Source organism: Panulirus ornatus, chromosome 44 (assembly GCF_036320965.1).
Source record: "Panulirus ornatus isolate Po-2019 chromosome 44, ASM3632096v1, whole genome shotgun sequence".
Lineage (NCBI taxonomy): Eukaryota > Metazoa > Arthropoda > Malacostraca > Decapoda > Palinuridae > Panulirus > Panulirus ornatus.
The window spans coordinates 16420930-16437885 of record NC_092267.1 but is presented as its reverse complement, the minus strand read 5'-3'; the positions used below and the strand labels follow the sequence as shown (position 1 = coordinate 16437885).

General features: G+C 41.5%; 1 protein-coding gene across 3 annotated transcripts in view; it reads right to left on the bottom strand.

Moving 5' to 3' along the window:
- Positions 1-7922: 7922 nt before the first annotated feature.
- LOC139762783 (uncharacterized) overlaps positions 7923-16956 on the bottom strand; it is a 29260-nt gene continuing 20226 nt past the window's right edge. For all 3 annotated transcript variants that reach the window (XM_071687932.1, XM_071687933.1, XM_071687931.1), the window contains exon 5: positions 7923-16317. In XM_071687932.1, the coding sequence (XP_071544033.1) occupies positions 16118-16317 (200 nt within the window). In that variant the 3' untranslated portion in view covers positions 7923-16117. The remainder of the gene's footprint in view (positions 16318-16956) is intronic.

The following is a 16956-nucleotide window of genomic DNA, read 5'->3' as shown; positions in this document are numbered from 1 at the left end:
CCATAATAACGACAGCACGACCGATAATTGTATCTTTTCAGTTAAAGTCTAACGGGTCTCTGTGTGGGTGTAGCCTATCGCTCACATAGCATGGAAAACGCGTCGCTAAAAAAGTTCTTTGGGGAAAACTTTGTGGTGTAAGGACGATATGCGAATCATCTTTGGGGAAACTTTGTTGTGGCGTTGGCATGACGAGGGTTTGAACTAGGTTATGTCCACTGCTGTGGCATGAGTAGTTTGTTTTTGAGTACAAGTAACTTGTTAAGGGTCGTTAGTGAGGGACTCTTTCAAGGGGTGTGACACGTCGTTTAAAGTTTGCGATGGCTGAGTAGTTTAAGCCTTGTGACGAATCAGTTAATTTCATGTTGAAGGTGATATAGAGATTCGCCCATATTTCTGCAACTGCCCATTAACAACGTGTTTCCCCCATAGCATTTTACCACAGTTTAGTGTAAAGAACTTTTTTTTTTTTTTTAAGCACGTTCACTCAAATTACCAGCTTTCTAAAAAAAAAAATATTACATAAACTTACAGTTTTAATCAGGTATATAATCTTTTTTTTTTTTCAAAGGGAATCGCTCGTTTGAACGTTAACTATCAAGTACTCGATTAAGCTGGCATCATGAACTTGATGTATGTGATGCAGAGCAACTGAACACAGCATTGATGAGCATTATTATCATTTATCAAATGCTTTCAACTGACTGTTTACGGCAAGGATAAATAGGATTAAAAAAAAATATCACGTGAACTTCAACCTTTACCACCATTTTCACGTGTGTTCAAAGAATACATGTTCATGTCCAATTACCCATCTCCAACCAGCTAATACACGCAACAAGGGTCATGCATGGATAGCTGATACATGCAGAAAGCGAGTCTATGGCTTTGGACATCTGATGAAAAGGTATTCCATTTTCCCCCCAAAAAACTGATGGTTACGTCTTAGAAGGAAGCCATAAGTACCAATAGGGTGGATGTGATTTGTTTATCATTTGTTCTCAAATCCATCCAACGTTAAGTAGGTAAGCTAAGCTCACATTAGATACTTTTTAATCACCATTATACTTATAAAAGTCGTCCGTGAAACCGTTAAGTAGCTGAGTGTTTTGGACACTACAGTGACTACTTATGTGTAAGTAGCAACCATCTTCGACCAGCTGTCTTATGATTTTTAGTAAATACACTTTTACACTTACTACTTATATAGTGAACCAATGAAACATATCAACTGTTGACTAATTCTAAGTGACTGCATCTCTGCACTACGGGATTTAGAATTAGAAATTGTGTGGATTTTTCAGACTTCCTGCTACTTATGTAGCACAATTATGATATACTGTTTCCATTGTTTGAGTTATAACAATTGTTCTTCTCTCTAGAACACCCAGAGAAGTATGAACATATAAGCAGAGGGACAACATATGTTTTTTGACTCAATTTAAGGAACTTCTTAGAAAAGGGGTAAGTGTTAGCGGGAAAGGGGAGATATTATTGCTATTTTTGTGCTATCATCTCTCAACTTTTGCATATATCAGGTCTTCAATCTTATGTGTATATTACTCTCCCTCCCCAGCTGACGTCGCGAACCCATTCCACGACCAGCTCCAAAGGGGAAGATGAACGGCTAGGCTGTCAGTGAGCTCGTAGCCACGTCAAGGACTCGACCATTCAACTTCGGAAGCTGATTTGGAAGCTCGCTTGATGCAAGTAAGTAGATGCGTTAGTGGTAGACTTTTAGCCTCTTGAGCACAAGAATACGACCACTTGAGTACAAAGATACGTCTCGTCGGTACGATGGACGTACTGGCTTTCGACCTTATGGATTAGGTCAGAGGTCACATCATATCTACGAGTCTTGTCGTTGAGGTCAAATGTATATTTTCGTGTACATCAAAGGCCACACTGCAGATGATATTCTATATGCAGAGAGAGAGAGAGAGAGAGAGAGAGAGAGAGAGAGAGAGAGAGAGAGAGAGAGAGAGAGAGAGAGAGAGAGAGAGAGAGAGAGGCAGCGCGGAGTTGCATGCAACAAGTCTTACAAAAGAACAGGAGATAAATCGCTTCTAATCTCTAGCTCTCTCAAAAAAAGGCTACCCCATGGTCATTTCAGGACCATGGGCTACGCCATGGTCATTTCAGGACCATGGGGTAGCCCCTCGAGTGCCACGATTCGAACCTCCGAGTCCAGTGACAACCCTAGTAACAAGGGGGTTAATGTTACCGTACTATAGGGGGGGTTAAGGTTATCGTACTCATGGCGGTAAAGTTATCGTACTCATGGAGGTGTTATCGTACTCATGGGGGTTAATGTTATCGTACTCATGGAAGTCAGTTACCGTACTAATGGAGGTTAATGTTATCGTACTCATAGGGGTTTAAGGTTATCGTATGATGGTGAGTTATCGTACTCATGGGGGGTTAACGTCATCGTACTCATGGGGTTAAATGTTATCCTACTCGTAAGGGGTTAACGTTATCGTACTCAAGGAGGTTAATGTTATCGTACCCATGGACGTTGATGTTATCGTACTCATGGAGGTTAATGTTATCGTATTCATGGAGGTTAATGTTATCGTACTCATGGAGGTAAGTTATCGTGCTCATGGGGGGTTAACGTTATCGTACTTACGGGAGTTTACCATTATCGTACTCATAGAGGTTAATGTTATCGTACTCAAGGGATTTTACCGTTATCGTACTTAAAGGGGGGGGGGGGTTGAGTCTCGTGCGAAGGGTGTTAAGTCATCGTACATAAGGATCGCTTGGATCGTCTTTTGTCGAGATGTGAACAAGTGCAATGTAACTTCAGTCTACGTGAAGAACATTTAGTCAAATGTTGCCAGTATTGATCACATCAGCTGATCTAATTTCGGTCTCGAAACAGTCTACAAGACTGTTTGGGACGGACAATCAAATGCTGTGGCGTGGCTGATGTAATTCTAATTTCTAACGAAATTCTACGAATTTTCAGTGTGGTTTACTTGCGACGAAATACTACTTTGTTGACAGAATAAAAGGGCAATGGTTCATGGTATGTAAACTTATCTCTACTTGTAGCCTGAGCTGACTCTATTTGCTAAGATATGAAAGTTTAAAGTTGAAATAAAAATTAATTCATATCAAAACTAATGGTGTAGATGATCGAAGAGACTTAACGAAAGTACCAGCCCGTTAGAGCTGTAATGTGGATATCATATAGCACTTAACAACCTATTCTACTGTTCAAAGATACAAATTAAGCCAATCCATATGACGGTGTCACTTTGAGTATGACTGCTTGGCACTTTGACAAAACACCCTAAGTAAGTTTTCGAAAGTGTTGTTTTGCCATTTTGGTCTATAGTAAACACCTGTAGACCTTCCTTCCAAACATTTGTGAGAATATTTGTGCAATATTCATTTTTTAATCTGATGTCGCCATGTATGTATAATCGCATCCTTCGATGTGTATTGGTATTCATATATATAACAAGTAGTGGTGAAGTGAGGAGATGGAGTGAGTATTTTGAAGGTTTGTTGAATGTGTGATGATATGAGTGGCAGATATAGGATGTTTTGGTCGAGGTGGTGTGCGAAGTGAGAGGGTCAGGGAGAATGATTTGGTGAACAGAGTATGTATGATCGCATCCTTTGATGTGTATTGGTATTCATATATATAACAAGTAGTGGTGAAGTGAGGAGGAGTGAGTATTTTGAAGGTTTGTTGAATGTGTGATAACAAGAATGGCAGATATAGGGTGTTTTGGTCGAGGTGGTGTGCGAAGTGAGAGGGTCAGGGAGAATGATTTGGTGAACAGAGAAGGGGTAGTGAAAGCTTTGCGGAAGATGAAAGCCGGCAAGGTGGCGGGTTTGGATGGTATTAAAGTGGAATCTATTAAAAAAAGGGGGTGACTGTTGTTGACTGGTTGGTGTGGATATTCAATATATGTATGGTTCATGGCGAAGTGCCTGAGGATTGGCGGAATGCATGCATAGTGCCACAGTACAAAGGCAAAGGGGATAAAGGTGAGTGTTCAAATTACAGAGGTATGTTTGCTGAGTATCCCGGGAAAATTATATGGGGGAGTATTGACTGAGAGGGTAAAGGCATGTACAGAGCATCAGGTTGGGGAAGAGCGGTGTGGTTTCAGAAGTGGTAGAGGATGTGTGGATCAGTGCTTTGAAAAACGTATGTGAGAAATACTTAGAAAAACAAATGGATTTGTATGTAGCATTTATCGATCTGAAGAAGGATTATGACAGAGTTGATAGAGATGATCTGTGGAAGGTATTAAGAGTATGTGGTGTGGAAGATAAGTTGCAAGAAGTGAAAAGTTTTTATCAAGATTCTAAGGCATGTGTACGAGTAGGAAGAGAGGAAAGTGATTGGTTCTCAGTGAATGTCGGTTTGCGCCAGTGGTGCGTGATGTCTCCATGGTTGTTTAAAATGTTTATGGATGAGGTTGTTTGGGAGGTGAACGCAAGAGTTTTGGAGAGAGGGGCAAGTATGTAGTCTGTTGTGGATGAAAGGGTTTGGGAAGTGAGTCAGTTGTTGTTCGCTGATGATACAACGCTGGTGGCTGATTCGGTTGAGAAACTGCAGAAGCTGATGACTGAGTTTGGTAAAGTGTGTGAAAGAAGAAAGCTGGGAGTAAATGTGAATAAGAGCAAGGTTATTAGGTTCAGTAGGGTTGAGGGACATGTCAATTGGGAGGTAAGTTTGAATGGAGAAAAACTAGAGGAAGTGAAGTGTTTCAGATATCTGGGAGTGGATTTGGCAGCGGAACCATGGAAGCGGAAGTGAGTCACAGGGCGGGAGAGGGAGAGAAGGTTCTGGGAGCGTTGAAGAATGTGTGGAAGGCGAGAACGTTATCTCGGAAAGCAAAAATGGTTATATTTGAAGGAATAATGGTTCCAACAATGTTATATGGTTGTAAGGCATGGGCTATAGATAGGGTTGTGCGGAGGAGGGTGGATGTGTTGGAAATGAAACGTTTGAGGACATGTGTTGTGATATGATTTGATCGAGTAAGTAAGAGAGATGTGTGGTAAGAAAAAGAGTGTGGTTGAGAGAGCAGAAAAGGGTGTATTGAAATGGTTTGGGCACACAGAGAGAATGAGTGAGGAAATTTAGACAAAGAAGATATATGTGTCAAAGGTGGAGGGAGTGAGAAGTGCAAGGATGGTGAAAAAGATTTTGAGCAATCGGGGTCTGAACATGCAGGAGGGTGAAAGGCGTGCAAGGAATAGAGTGAGTTGGAACGATGTGGTATACCGGGGTCGACGTGCTGTCAATGGATTGAACCAGGGCATGTGAAGCGTCTGGGGTGAACCATGGAAAGTTTTGTGGGGCCTAGATGTGGAAAGGGAGCTGTGGTTTCGGTGCATTACTCATGACAGATAGAGACTGAGTGTGAACGAATGTGGCCTTTGTTGTCTTTTCCTAGCGCTACCTCGCGCGCGTGCGCGGGGTGGGGGGGGGGGGGTGTGCCATTTCATGTATAGAGGGGTGGCGGCGACAATGAATGAAGGCAGCAAGTATGAATATGTACATTAGTATGTGTATATGTCTGTGTATGTATATGTATGTATACATTGAAATGTATATGTGCGTGTGTGGGCGTTTCTGTATATACATGTGTATGTGGGTGGATTGGGCCATTCTTTCGTCTGTTTCCTTGCGCTACCTCGCTAACGAGGGAGACAGCGACTAGGCATAATAAATATATAAATATGAATATTTCTTCCCTCCAATATAAAATGCACGGTCCCCGCGGTGGAAATGAAGCAACATTATAATGCTTCCTGTTCAACTGAACACATGGAGAGGGGGATGGGGTGTGTATGTGGGGGGATGGGGTGTTTGTGGGGGGATGGGGTGTGTTTGTTGAGGGTGGATGGGGTGTGTTTGTGGGGGGATGGGGTGTGTTTGTGGGGGGATGGGGTGTGTTTGTTGAGGGTGGATGGGGTGTGTTTGTGGGGGGGATGGGGTGTGTTTGTGGGGGGATGGGGTGTGTTTGTGGGGGAGTATGGGGTGTGTTTGTGGGGGGGATGGGGTGTGTTTGTGGGGGGATGGGGTGTGTTTGTGGGGGGGGGATGGGGTGTGTTTGTGGGGGGTTGTGGGGGGTTGTGGGGGATGGGGTGTGTTTGTGGGGGAGTATGGGGTGTGTTTGTGGGGGGGATGGGGTGTGTTTGTGGGGGGATGGGGTGTGTTTGTTGAGGGTGGATGGGGTGTGTTTGTGGGGGAGTATGGGGTGTGTTTGTGGGGGGGATGGGGTGTGTTTGTGGGGGGATGGGGTGTGTTTGTGGGGAGGGGGAATGAGGTGTGTTTGTGGGGGGTTGTGGGGGATGGGGTGTGTTTGCTTTGGGGGTTGGGGGGGGGGACCAGGTGCGGACGAGGCATGCTGCCTGACGCATGGTTGGCTCGCTGCCTGACGCAGCCCAAGATATCTTGCATAGTGGACACTACTGAGAGACCTTTTTTCCTTTGCAGCGTCGAGAAAGGTGGCTCAGTTTAGACGACTATTGGCCACTTTAACACCCAAATACTTTTACCAAATACCACCTAACCACCTGACTTAACCAAAATCTAATCACCTTCCTAACGTGATCTTACACAATGTCTCCTCTCCACTGCGCGGCAAAAGTCACTCACTCGCGGAGTAAAATCCATATATATATATTTAGAATCTATGAAGGAGGTGGTCATTAACACCTCACTTTCTTAATATAAATCCTCAACCTGGACGTAAACTGACAGACGACACAATAGGTTGCTAGAGTAAAATACATACCAAACCCACAGTACCCAGAATGTATGTTTACCTCGAACGGGTCTCGGGTTCAGGAAATTCTCCTGTTAACAGAACCCAATAGGCAGCTTGTTGGGAGTGGGCATCACCTGAGAGATATAGGGTGTGGTGGGCGTCCAAATCAACCCACCACATCTCAGCTGCTGGCCCCACCCACTGACAACTGCCAGCTAACTAATGGCTTTCTTTTTTTCTAATGTGGCCCACCGGCCCACAAGAACAGAAGAGCGACTTCCAAAACCAGGCCAATGGAAGTGAAGCTATGAGTATAGCCCTTGACTGATGGGCCAGGGTAAAGGATTTTTTAGGGGGAACCGAAGAAGAATTTGGGTGGAGTTCGTTAAGGGGTTATTGGGATCGTGGCGAGTAAGAGATAAGAAGAGTGAGTAAAACAAACTTGGCCTCATACCATTAGAGTCACTGGTTCTGGGACGCCTGGACACCATTACACACTACCATTCCCAGTTTTAACTATGAGTAATTGTGGACCCTCTGGCACGCCGTTAATTTCATGGTTCGGTAATGATACTGTCGTGGATCCATATATATTTTTTTCTCAATGGATATTCACTGAGGAACAGACATGAGACCCATCCAGTGGGTCACTCAACAAAAATGGGAACCAATGCTTGTTTCCAGAAGCATCCCTTTCGTACTACTACCTAATTAATTACATTTGGCTAATAATGGATCTCGACAATTCTTACCGTTGTCTTTCGACAGGGTCAGCCATTTAACCTTAATAGCCAGTTAAGTGTACTTGCAAGATTAGCCAATCACAATGCCGTCTTAATTTACCAGTCATCAAATCCTCATGACGCAGCAGTTAGAACCACCATATCACGGATTAATCACAGTTGTCTAACTCACTAACCTGTTATCAAATATCCACATCAACCAATCACCATGCCCATTTGCCAAACCAGTTCCCACCCCATTAGACAGCTACCTGTATCACCCACCTGTCCCCCCACCCCACAGTTAAGATACCTCCCCCACCCCAGTCATTATGTCATACCAGTTAATTGCGCAGTTTGCCTACAGAAAAATACCGTTCATGATTTGGTAACGTGTCTTTTAAATAACGTTTTGTAAGCTGATTTATTAGAACAAGGCACAAGAGACTCATTGGTTGCAATGTTGGCCAGTTTGTGAAGGAGTCTCAATGTGTGTATGTATATAAGCCAACAGTAAGTGACACAACATGTGAGACATATGTGTTGTTAGTATGTCTGGTGGGAAGGAAGTTTTTTTTTTACATTCATTAGGCACTATTTCTTATTCTTGCAGTTTTATTGTCTACTGTGCTTCAAACTTTTTTCCCCCCCATGGTATTTTTTTTTCCTCACTTGATCGCCCTTTCCCGCGTTAGCATGCTGGTGCCAGGAACGTACAAAGAAAGGCCACATTCGCTCACATCCATTCTCTAGCTGTCATGTGTAATGCACCGAAACCACAGCTTCCTATCCAAAACCAAGCCCCACTGGCCTTTCCATGGTTTTCCCAGGCCACTTCACATGCCCTGGTTCATTCCACTGACAGCATGTCAACCCCTGTATACCACATTGTTCCAGTTCACTCTAATCCTTGTTCACCTTTCGCCCTCCTGCATGTTGAAGCCCCAGTTGCTCAAAATCTTTTTCACTCTATCCTTCTATCTCCAATTTGTTCTCCCTGTTCCCCCACCCCCACTTCTGACACATATATCCTCTTTATCAACCTTTCCTCACTCATTCAATCATATGTCCAAATAATTTTAACACACCCTCTTCAACTCTCTCAACCAGTCTTTTTATTGGGGTGTGAATTTGAATGGAGAAAATTTGGAGGAAGTGAGCTGTAAAACTTAGATACCTGAGAGTGGACATTACAGAGAATGGAACCATGGAAGCTTAAGTAACTCATGGGGTGAGTGAGGTGGCGAAAGTTCTAAGAACACTGAAGAATGTGTGGAAAGAAATCATTATCTGGGAGGGCAAAAATGGGTATGTTTGAAGGTATAATAGTCCCAACAAAATTATATACACAAGAGGCACGGGCCACAGCATGGCTGTGCAGAGGAGGGAGGATGTGTGTTCAAAATGAAATGTTTGAGGACAATAAGTGGTGTGAAATGGTTGAATTAAGTAAGTAATGAAAGGGTAAGAGTGAATAGTGGTAATAAAAAGAGTGTGGTTGAGAGAGCTAAAGAGGTTGAAATGGTTTGGACTTGTAGAGAGAATGAGTGAGAAAAGGTTGACAAAGAGGATATAAGCATCAGAAGTGGACGGAACAAGGAGAACAGGGAGACGAAACTGGAGATGGAAGGATAGATTGAAAAAGACTTTGAGCAAATGGGGCCTGAATATGCAAGAGAGTCAAAGGTGCGCATGGAATAATGTGAAATGGAATAACGTGGCACAAGGGTCAACGTGATGTGAATGAACCAAACCAGGGCATGTAAAGTGTCCAGGGTAAATCAAGGAAAAGTCTGTGGGGCTTGACTGTGAATAGGTAGCTGTGGTTTTGGTGCATTACATATGACAGCTTAAGAATGGATGTGAGTAGATGTGTCTTTTCTGTTCCTGGTACTAATTCCCTAATGTGGGAAATGGCAATCCATTAAAAAATATGCATGTATATTTAGCATAATATCATGCATATAATACTATGGTTACCACTAAATACACAAAAAATCAAATGGAACAAAATCTTGACAAAAAAAGGTGGATATCAAGGCACAGTGTGCAAAAATATCTAACACTTTAAAGAACACTGATATAGACATTTTAACATTCCATCGCTACTTGCGTTTAATTCCTCTTCATGTAGGTTCTTCCACATTCCCACTTCTAATGCTTAAGAAATGCTATCTTAGGTCCCTTTCTACATCTATTAACCCAGCATCCATTTACTTCATGTCTTTTTATGTTGGGATCTCTGACTTACATGAACAGTTTTTTGTTTACACTGTCAAGGCTTCCTTGGAATATATATGCGTGGTTAGTGCATTTCCTCTTAACCATTTTTTTTCTGGTCCATTCTTCTTGTATTTTTCTGGTTCCTTTCCAGCAATCTGATGTTTTCTCACGTGAAGACAGCAGACTGTTGCAGCTTATTCCTACTTTGGCTGAATTTACATCTCACTGTCCATGTACTTAAAGATGATTTTGATAATGATCGAAATATAGTTTTCCTCCCCTTGTGATTCTTTTTCATGATCCTCTTGTGACAAGTCTGGCATGATATTCTAGGTCCCAATCAATTTCTTTACACAGTGAATTAAAACTTGCACCTGCAGAGAAGATACAGAAAGGGTTCAAAGGAAAGAGGTCATGCATAAAATATTCCCACAACTTCTATGCACTAGAGAAGATAAAAGACAGGAGAAGATGGACTTTGGGTTTTTGGACTACCAGAAAACCTATGACACTAACCCCCTTACAGGCAGGAATAAGACTGAAACTTCTCCAGTGGATCAAAAACTACCTAAGTGGAAGAGAGCAAAGGATGCACATTAAAGGTGCTTACCTGAACCGGGCTACACTAACCTGTGAGATCCCACAGGGTTTATTCTCAAGACCACTGCTATTCCTGAAAAAATGCTTCGGCAAAATGATTAAAATCAAACCTGAATACAGTTACAGATGAGAATAAGATTTCGAAATTTGAAAGTCACAAATTTTCACAATCGTAGGAACCTCCTAAGATACCAAGAAAAGCTCCAGCTATGGTCAGATACATTGCTTATGAAAGTCAACCCAACAAAATGTAAGATAATGAAGATGAGACAAATTGAAAGAACACATAATTACAAATTACATTTTGCTAGGCAAAAATTATGTATCAGCTTTTTAAAGGAAAATGTTGATATAGGATCAAGCTTATCCTCAGCATACCATAATAGGAAGCACATTAGTTATTGAGCAACATGAAACTTGCCTGTGCAAAAAATATTTGATCCAAAATAAATCATGGAGTACCATTTTGGTCACTCCACTAGATGGGAGGCATTAATCAGTTTGAGATGGTACAAAGATCATACCAAAAGTCAGGGAATTAAACTGCAGGGAGCGATAGTGATAAGGAAAGAGAGAGATAGTAACAGTCTACAAGATCCTGAGTAGATTTGCTGAGGTGAATTTTTAGCAGTAATTCAAAATATGAAATGGCTGTTCAACAAAAGGGAATAGCAGGGAGGTGAATTTTTAGCAATAATTCAAAATTGAAAATAACTGGTCAACAAAAAGGATTAACAGGAAACTAAGCAAAGAACCAATTAAAAAATATGTGAATCAATATATCTCTTGTACAAGAGTTGTAGAAACACAGAACAGGAATGAGAGGACAGTGTAAATGCAAAAAATTCATGTACAAAAGTCTACGAGCAAAAAGTGTAAATGCAAAGAATATAAATAAGTTTTAAAGACTGTATGATACAAAAGAGGAAAGTTTAAGATGGTCCCATCCTCACAGCCATGAGGAAGTTGGCTGGACTGTTTGTATCTGGACTGCCAAAGAGCAACTGAAACATGGGAGGCTGATTACGAAATTGGATCACCAGGCATGAACATGGAGGAAACTCCTTGATGGAAAAAAAGAACATCTCACTAGGAGGAAACGCAGGGTGAATATCAGGGAAGCCTTCTCTAAATGGGTCAAGGTGACCAGCAGAGTTCTGCAAGGTTCTGTTTTGGGGCCATTACTCTTCTTGAGCTATGTGAATGACTTGCAAGTAGGCAAGGACTATTACCTGAATATATTTGCAGATGATCCAAGGGTTAAGAGGGAAATGAAAAGTGAGGAAGAATGCACTAACCAACAAACTAAAGTTGGTCTGATACATGGGTGATAAAATTCAACCAGAGCAAATGTAAAATAATGAGGATGAAACAGAGAATTAAGGCCTCAATATGATCATCAACTGGCTGAAAATAGCTTCAGGACTCTCTGTGTGAGAAAAACTTGGGAGTTTGCATTGTCCTTAACCTGTTGCAAGAGTCCTATGTTAGTAGAATAGTTAAGGAGACAAACTATCCACTAGCAAATATAAGAATAAATTTCAAATATATGGATGAGGAAATATTAAGCAAGCTCTTCATATCCTGCATAAGGCCATAACTTAAACATTTATCTATTTATTTGTTTATTTTGCTTTGTTGCCGTCTCCCGCATTAGCGAGGTAGCGCAAGGAAACAGATGAAAGAATGGCCCAACCCACCCACATACACATGTATATACATACACATCCACACACGCAAATATACATACCTATACATCTCAACGTATACATATATGTACACACACAAAGACACATACATGTATACACACGTACATAATTCATACTGTCTGCCTTTATTCACTCCCATCGCCACCTCGCCACACGTGAAATAGCAACCCCCTCCCCCAACATGTCTGCGAGGCCACCCTAGGAAAAGACAACAAAGGCCCCATTCGTTCACACTCAGTCTCTAGCTGTCATGTAATAATGCACCGAAACCACAGCTCCCTTTCCACATCCAGGCCCCACAGAACTTTCCACAGTTTACCCCAGACGCTTCACATGCCCTGGTTCAATCCATTGACAGCACGTCAACCCCGGTATACCACATCGTTCCAATTCACTCTATTCCTTGCACGCCTTTCACCCTCCTGCATGTTCAGGCCCCGATCACTCAAAATCTTTTTCACTCCATCTTTCCACCTCCAATTTGGTCTCCCACTTCTTGTTCCCTCCACCTCTGATACATATATCCTCTTGGTCAATCTTTCCTCACTCATTCCCTCCATGTGCCCAAACCATTTCAAAACATCCTCTTCTGCTCTCTCAACCACACTCTCTTTATTACCACACATCTCTCTTACCCTATCATTACTTACTCGATCAAACCACCTCACACCACATATTGTCCTCAAACACCTCATTTCCAGCACATCCACCCTCTTGTGCACAACTCTATCCATAGCCCACGCTTTGCAACCATACAACATTGTTGGAACCACTATTCCTTCAAACATACCCATTTTTGCTTTCCAAGATAATGTTCTTGACTTCCACACATTCTTCAAGGCTCCCAGAATTTTCGCCCCCTCCCCCACCCTATGATTCACTTCCGCTTCCATGGTTACATCCGCTGCCAAATCCACTCCCAGATATCTAAAACACTTCACTTCCTCCAGTTTTTCTTCATTCAAACTTACCTCCCAACTGACCTGACCCTCAACCCTACTGTACCTAATAACCTTGCTCTTATTCACATTTACTCTCAACTTTCTTCTTTCACACACTTTACCATACTCAGTCACCAGCTTTTGCAGTTTCTCACATGAATCTAGCGCTGTATCATCAGCGAACAACAACTAACTCACTTCCCAAGCTCTCTCATCCACAACAGACTGCATACTTGCCCCTCTTTCCAAAACTCTTGCATTCACCTCCCTAACAACCCCATCCATAAACAAATTAAACAACCATGGAGACATCACACACCCCTGCCGCAAACCCACATTCACTGAGAACCAATCACTTTCCTCTCTTCCTACACGTATACATGCCTTACATCCTCGATAAAAACTTTTCACTGCTTCTAACAACTTGCCTCCCACACCATATATTCTTAATACCTTCCACAGAGCATATCTATCAACTCTATCATATGCCTTCTCCAGATCCATAAATGCTACATACAAATCCATTTGATTTTCTAAGTATTACTCACGTACATTCTTCAAAGCAAACACCTAATCCACACATCCTCTACCATTTCTGAAACCACACTGCTCTTCCCCAATCTGATGCTCTGTACATGCCTTCACCCTCTCAATCAATACCCTCCCATATAATTTACCAGGAATACTCAACAAACTTATACCTCTGTAATTTAAGCACTCACCTTTGTCCCCTTTGCTTTTGTACAATGGCACTATGCGAGCATTCCGCCAATCCTCAGGCACCTCACCATGAATCATAAATACATTAAATAACCTTACCAACCAGTCAACAATACAGTCACCCCCTTTTTTAATAAATTCCACTGCAATACCATCCAAACCCGCTGCCTTGCCGGCTTTCATCTTCCGCAAAGCTTTTACTACCTCTTCTCTGTTTAACAAATCATTATCCCTAACCCTCTCATTTTGCACACCACCTCGACCAAAACACCCTATATCTGCCACTCTATCATCAAACACATTCAACAAACCTTCAAAATACTCACTCAATATCCTTTTCACATCACCACTACTTGTTATCACCTCCCCATTTGCCCCCTTCACTGATGTTCCCATTTGTTCCCTTGTCTTACGCACTTTATTTACCTCCTTCCAAAACATCTTTTTATTCTCCCTAAAATTTAATGATACTCTCTCACCCCAACTCTCATTTGCCCTCTTTTTCATCTCTTGCACCTTCCTCTTGACCTCCTGCCTCTTTCTTTTATACATCTCCCAGTCATTTGCATGATTTCCCTGCAAAAATCATCCAAATGCCTCTCTCTTCTCTTTCACTAATAATCTAACTTCTTCATCCCACCACTCACTACCTTTTCTAATCTGCCCACCTCCCACGCTTCTCATGCCACAAGCATCTTATGCGCAAGCCATCACTGCTTCCCTAAATATATCCCATTCCTCCCCCACTCCCCCTACCTCCTTTGTTCTCACCTTTTTCCATTCTGTACTCAGTCTCTCCTGGTACTTCCTCACACAAGTCTCCTTCCCAAGCTCACTTACTCTCACCACTCTCTTCACCCCAACATTCTCTCTTCTTTTCTGAAAACCTCTACAAATCTTCACCTTCGCCTCCACAAGATAATGATCAGACATCAGACATCAGACTTAAATATATTTCTCAAATTTGGTCACCATCCCAAAAGAAGCACAAGGAATCAACAGAATCGGTTCAGAGAAAGGCAACATGGATGGTGCCAGAATTAAGAGAGTTTGGTTACAGAAAATGGCAAGAGGTTTTAAATTTGCTAAAACTAGAATACAGGAAAGTGAAGGGTGGCATGATCACAACCCATGAATTCTTAAAACAGGTCAATGATGCAGACACTGAACAGTTTTTCAAGGTATGTAGGGATAGAGCAACCCAAGATCATAACATGAAATCAAGCAAAATGCTTGTCAAAAAACATGAAAAGAAGAGCTTGTATAGTATGAGAATGGTGGATAAATGGAACAGGATAAATGAGGACATATCTGACTGCAGCTGGAGCATGCCAAGATCTCTTTGTTGTTTTCAGAAACCTGTAGACTCCTAAGTCTGTCGTAAAATTTTTTGCATACACAGGCATTATCTTTCTAGAGCTACGCATGCTATATCAAAGCATGGAGATAAATGCTCTGCTCACTAAGCATTTGGAGCACCACTGCTTTGAATCTCGAAACAAGACCATAATGTGCACATCATCACATGTTCCTTATGAATGGAATTTATGAAGTACAGCCATCTCCTCTTTTAACATGCATATCAGTCTGTTTTCATATAGGTTTAACAAGGCATGTTTTAATGTTTCTTACAATCAAGATATATAGTTTGGTATCAATTCTCTTTCTAAAATAGAAACTATGCCAGATTTAAAGCATAATTCATTCTGATATATGTATTTTACAAGCTACACTGCAGAATAAAACACTTGAAAATGAAGTTTCTGTCACCTACATTTGTAAAGAATGGATGTACTCTTTTTTTAATCAGTCAAACAGAGTTCTTACTGTCTGACATGTTGCAGAGGAAACTAGCTTTTAACTAAATGCAAGTGCTTTGAAAGAAATGGAAAAGTAAAGAGAGCACACATTCAAGGACATCACTGATTAAACTGGGTCATACTTAAAGCGAGCGCTGCCTCGGGTAATCTGACAGTCAGTCTTGACTTTATCTATCTATATCTCTGATGCCTGGTCCAACTGAAACTCCTTTAAAGGGTGGCCATGGCAATAGAGCCTCCATAACTAGTGAACTCTAGTGCTGCTTCTTCGCCTTTAGTGCCTCACCCTTAACAGGTCACTGGCAGAGGGCAGCTTTAGCGCAGTGTTTGCTGAGGCTCCAACCTAATGTTGCTACTGACTACTTCTATCTAATGCTCTTTCCAACTACTTCTACTTAAAATTTCTACTTAATGCTTCTGCCTAAATGTTCCTACCAACTACTTCTATCTACTACTCCTACTGTTTTACCAATAGGTAGGGCTAGCACACAGTGATCACCGCAAGTAATCTAGAGTTATGAAGAATGAGCTGAGCTAATTGTTGTCAAGTGTTATGTATGACAAGGAGAGGCTGTATGTTTACAGACAGAATGCCATGAGTCCAAGTGTTAGTGAGGCAGAAGAAACTTGACTTTACCAAACCTGATCATCATTGCGCCCTTGACACAGATAATACCAATCTCCACCTTCATGTGACCCAATTCCCTTTTCAGTAATGTACATGTTAGCTTTACTGGAATCATGAATCATGTCCCAAAATGCATTTGGGTATTGAGTACCATCTCCCCATTCAAGTTTATCAGATGACTTTTGAAGATCAATCAGGAGATGCTCTGAAAAGAAGACAAAACATTATATACAGACAATTCTTGGTTAGCTGATGTTGAACAATAAATTACAATGATATGTCTGATATATTCAAGTTTCAGTAAGTAAATGAAGTGTAGTGTATATATACCACAGCACGATTCTCTCAGGTTTTTGTCCAAAGATCTTCATCTCACCTACCTAGAGGTAATAACTTCACCTGTAGGGTATTCATTAATAATGGTAACATTGTGTGCTTTTGTAAAATATCTGGAAATATATTTAAAACATTCTGAATAATCAGCTGCCTTATTCACAAAAAGTTTTTCTGAATTTCTATGTTCATCCTCCTTTATCTACTTGTATCATTTCATGTTCTCATGTTCCTCTTTTCTTCCCCTCAGTCTTTGACATTTATTGAAGCAAATCTTCCTATCTGACCCTTTCTCTCCATGACTTAATATCATGTGTGTGTGTGTGTGTGTGTGTGTGTGTGTGTGTGTGTGTGTGTGTGTTTTCTTTCTGCCTCACTAACATGTGGCCTACTGGTATTCTGTCCACAAACATACAATCTCTCCTTGTCCTACGTAACACATGATTACACTTAACTCACACAGCTCATTCTTTCTATCTCTAGATTTTCCTGTGGTGAGCCCTATGCACTA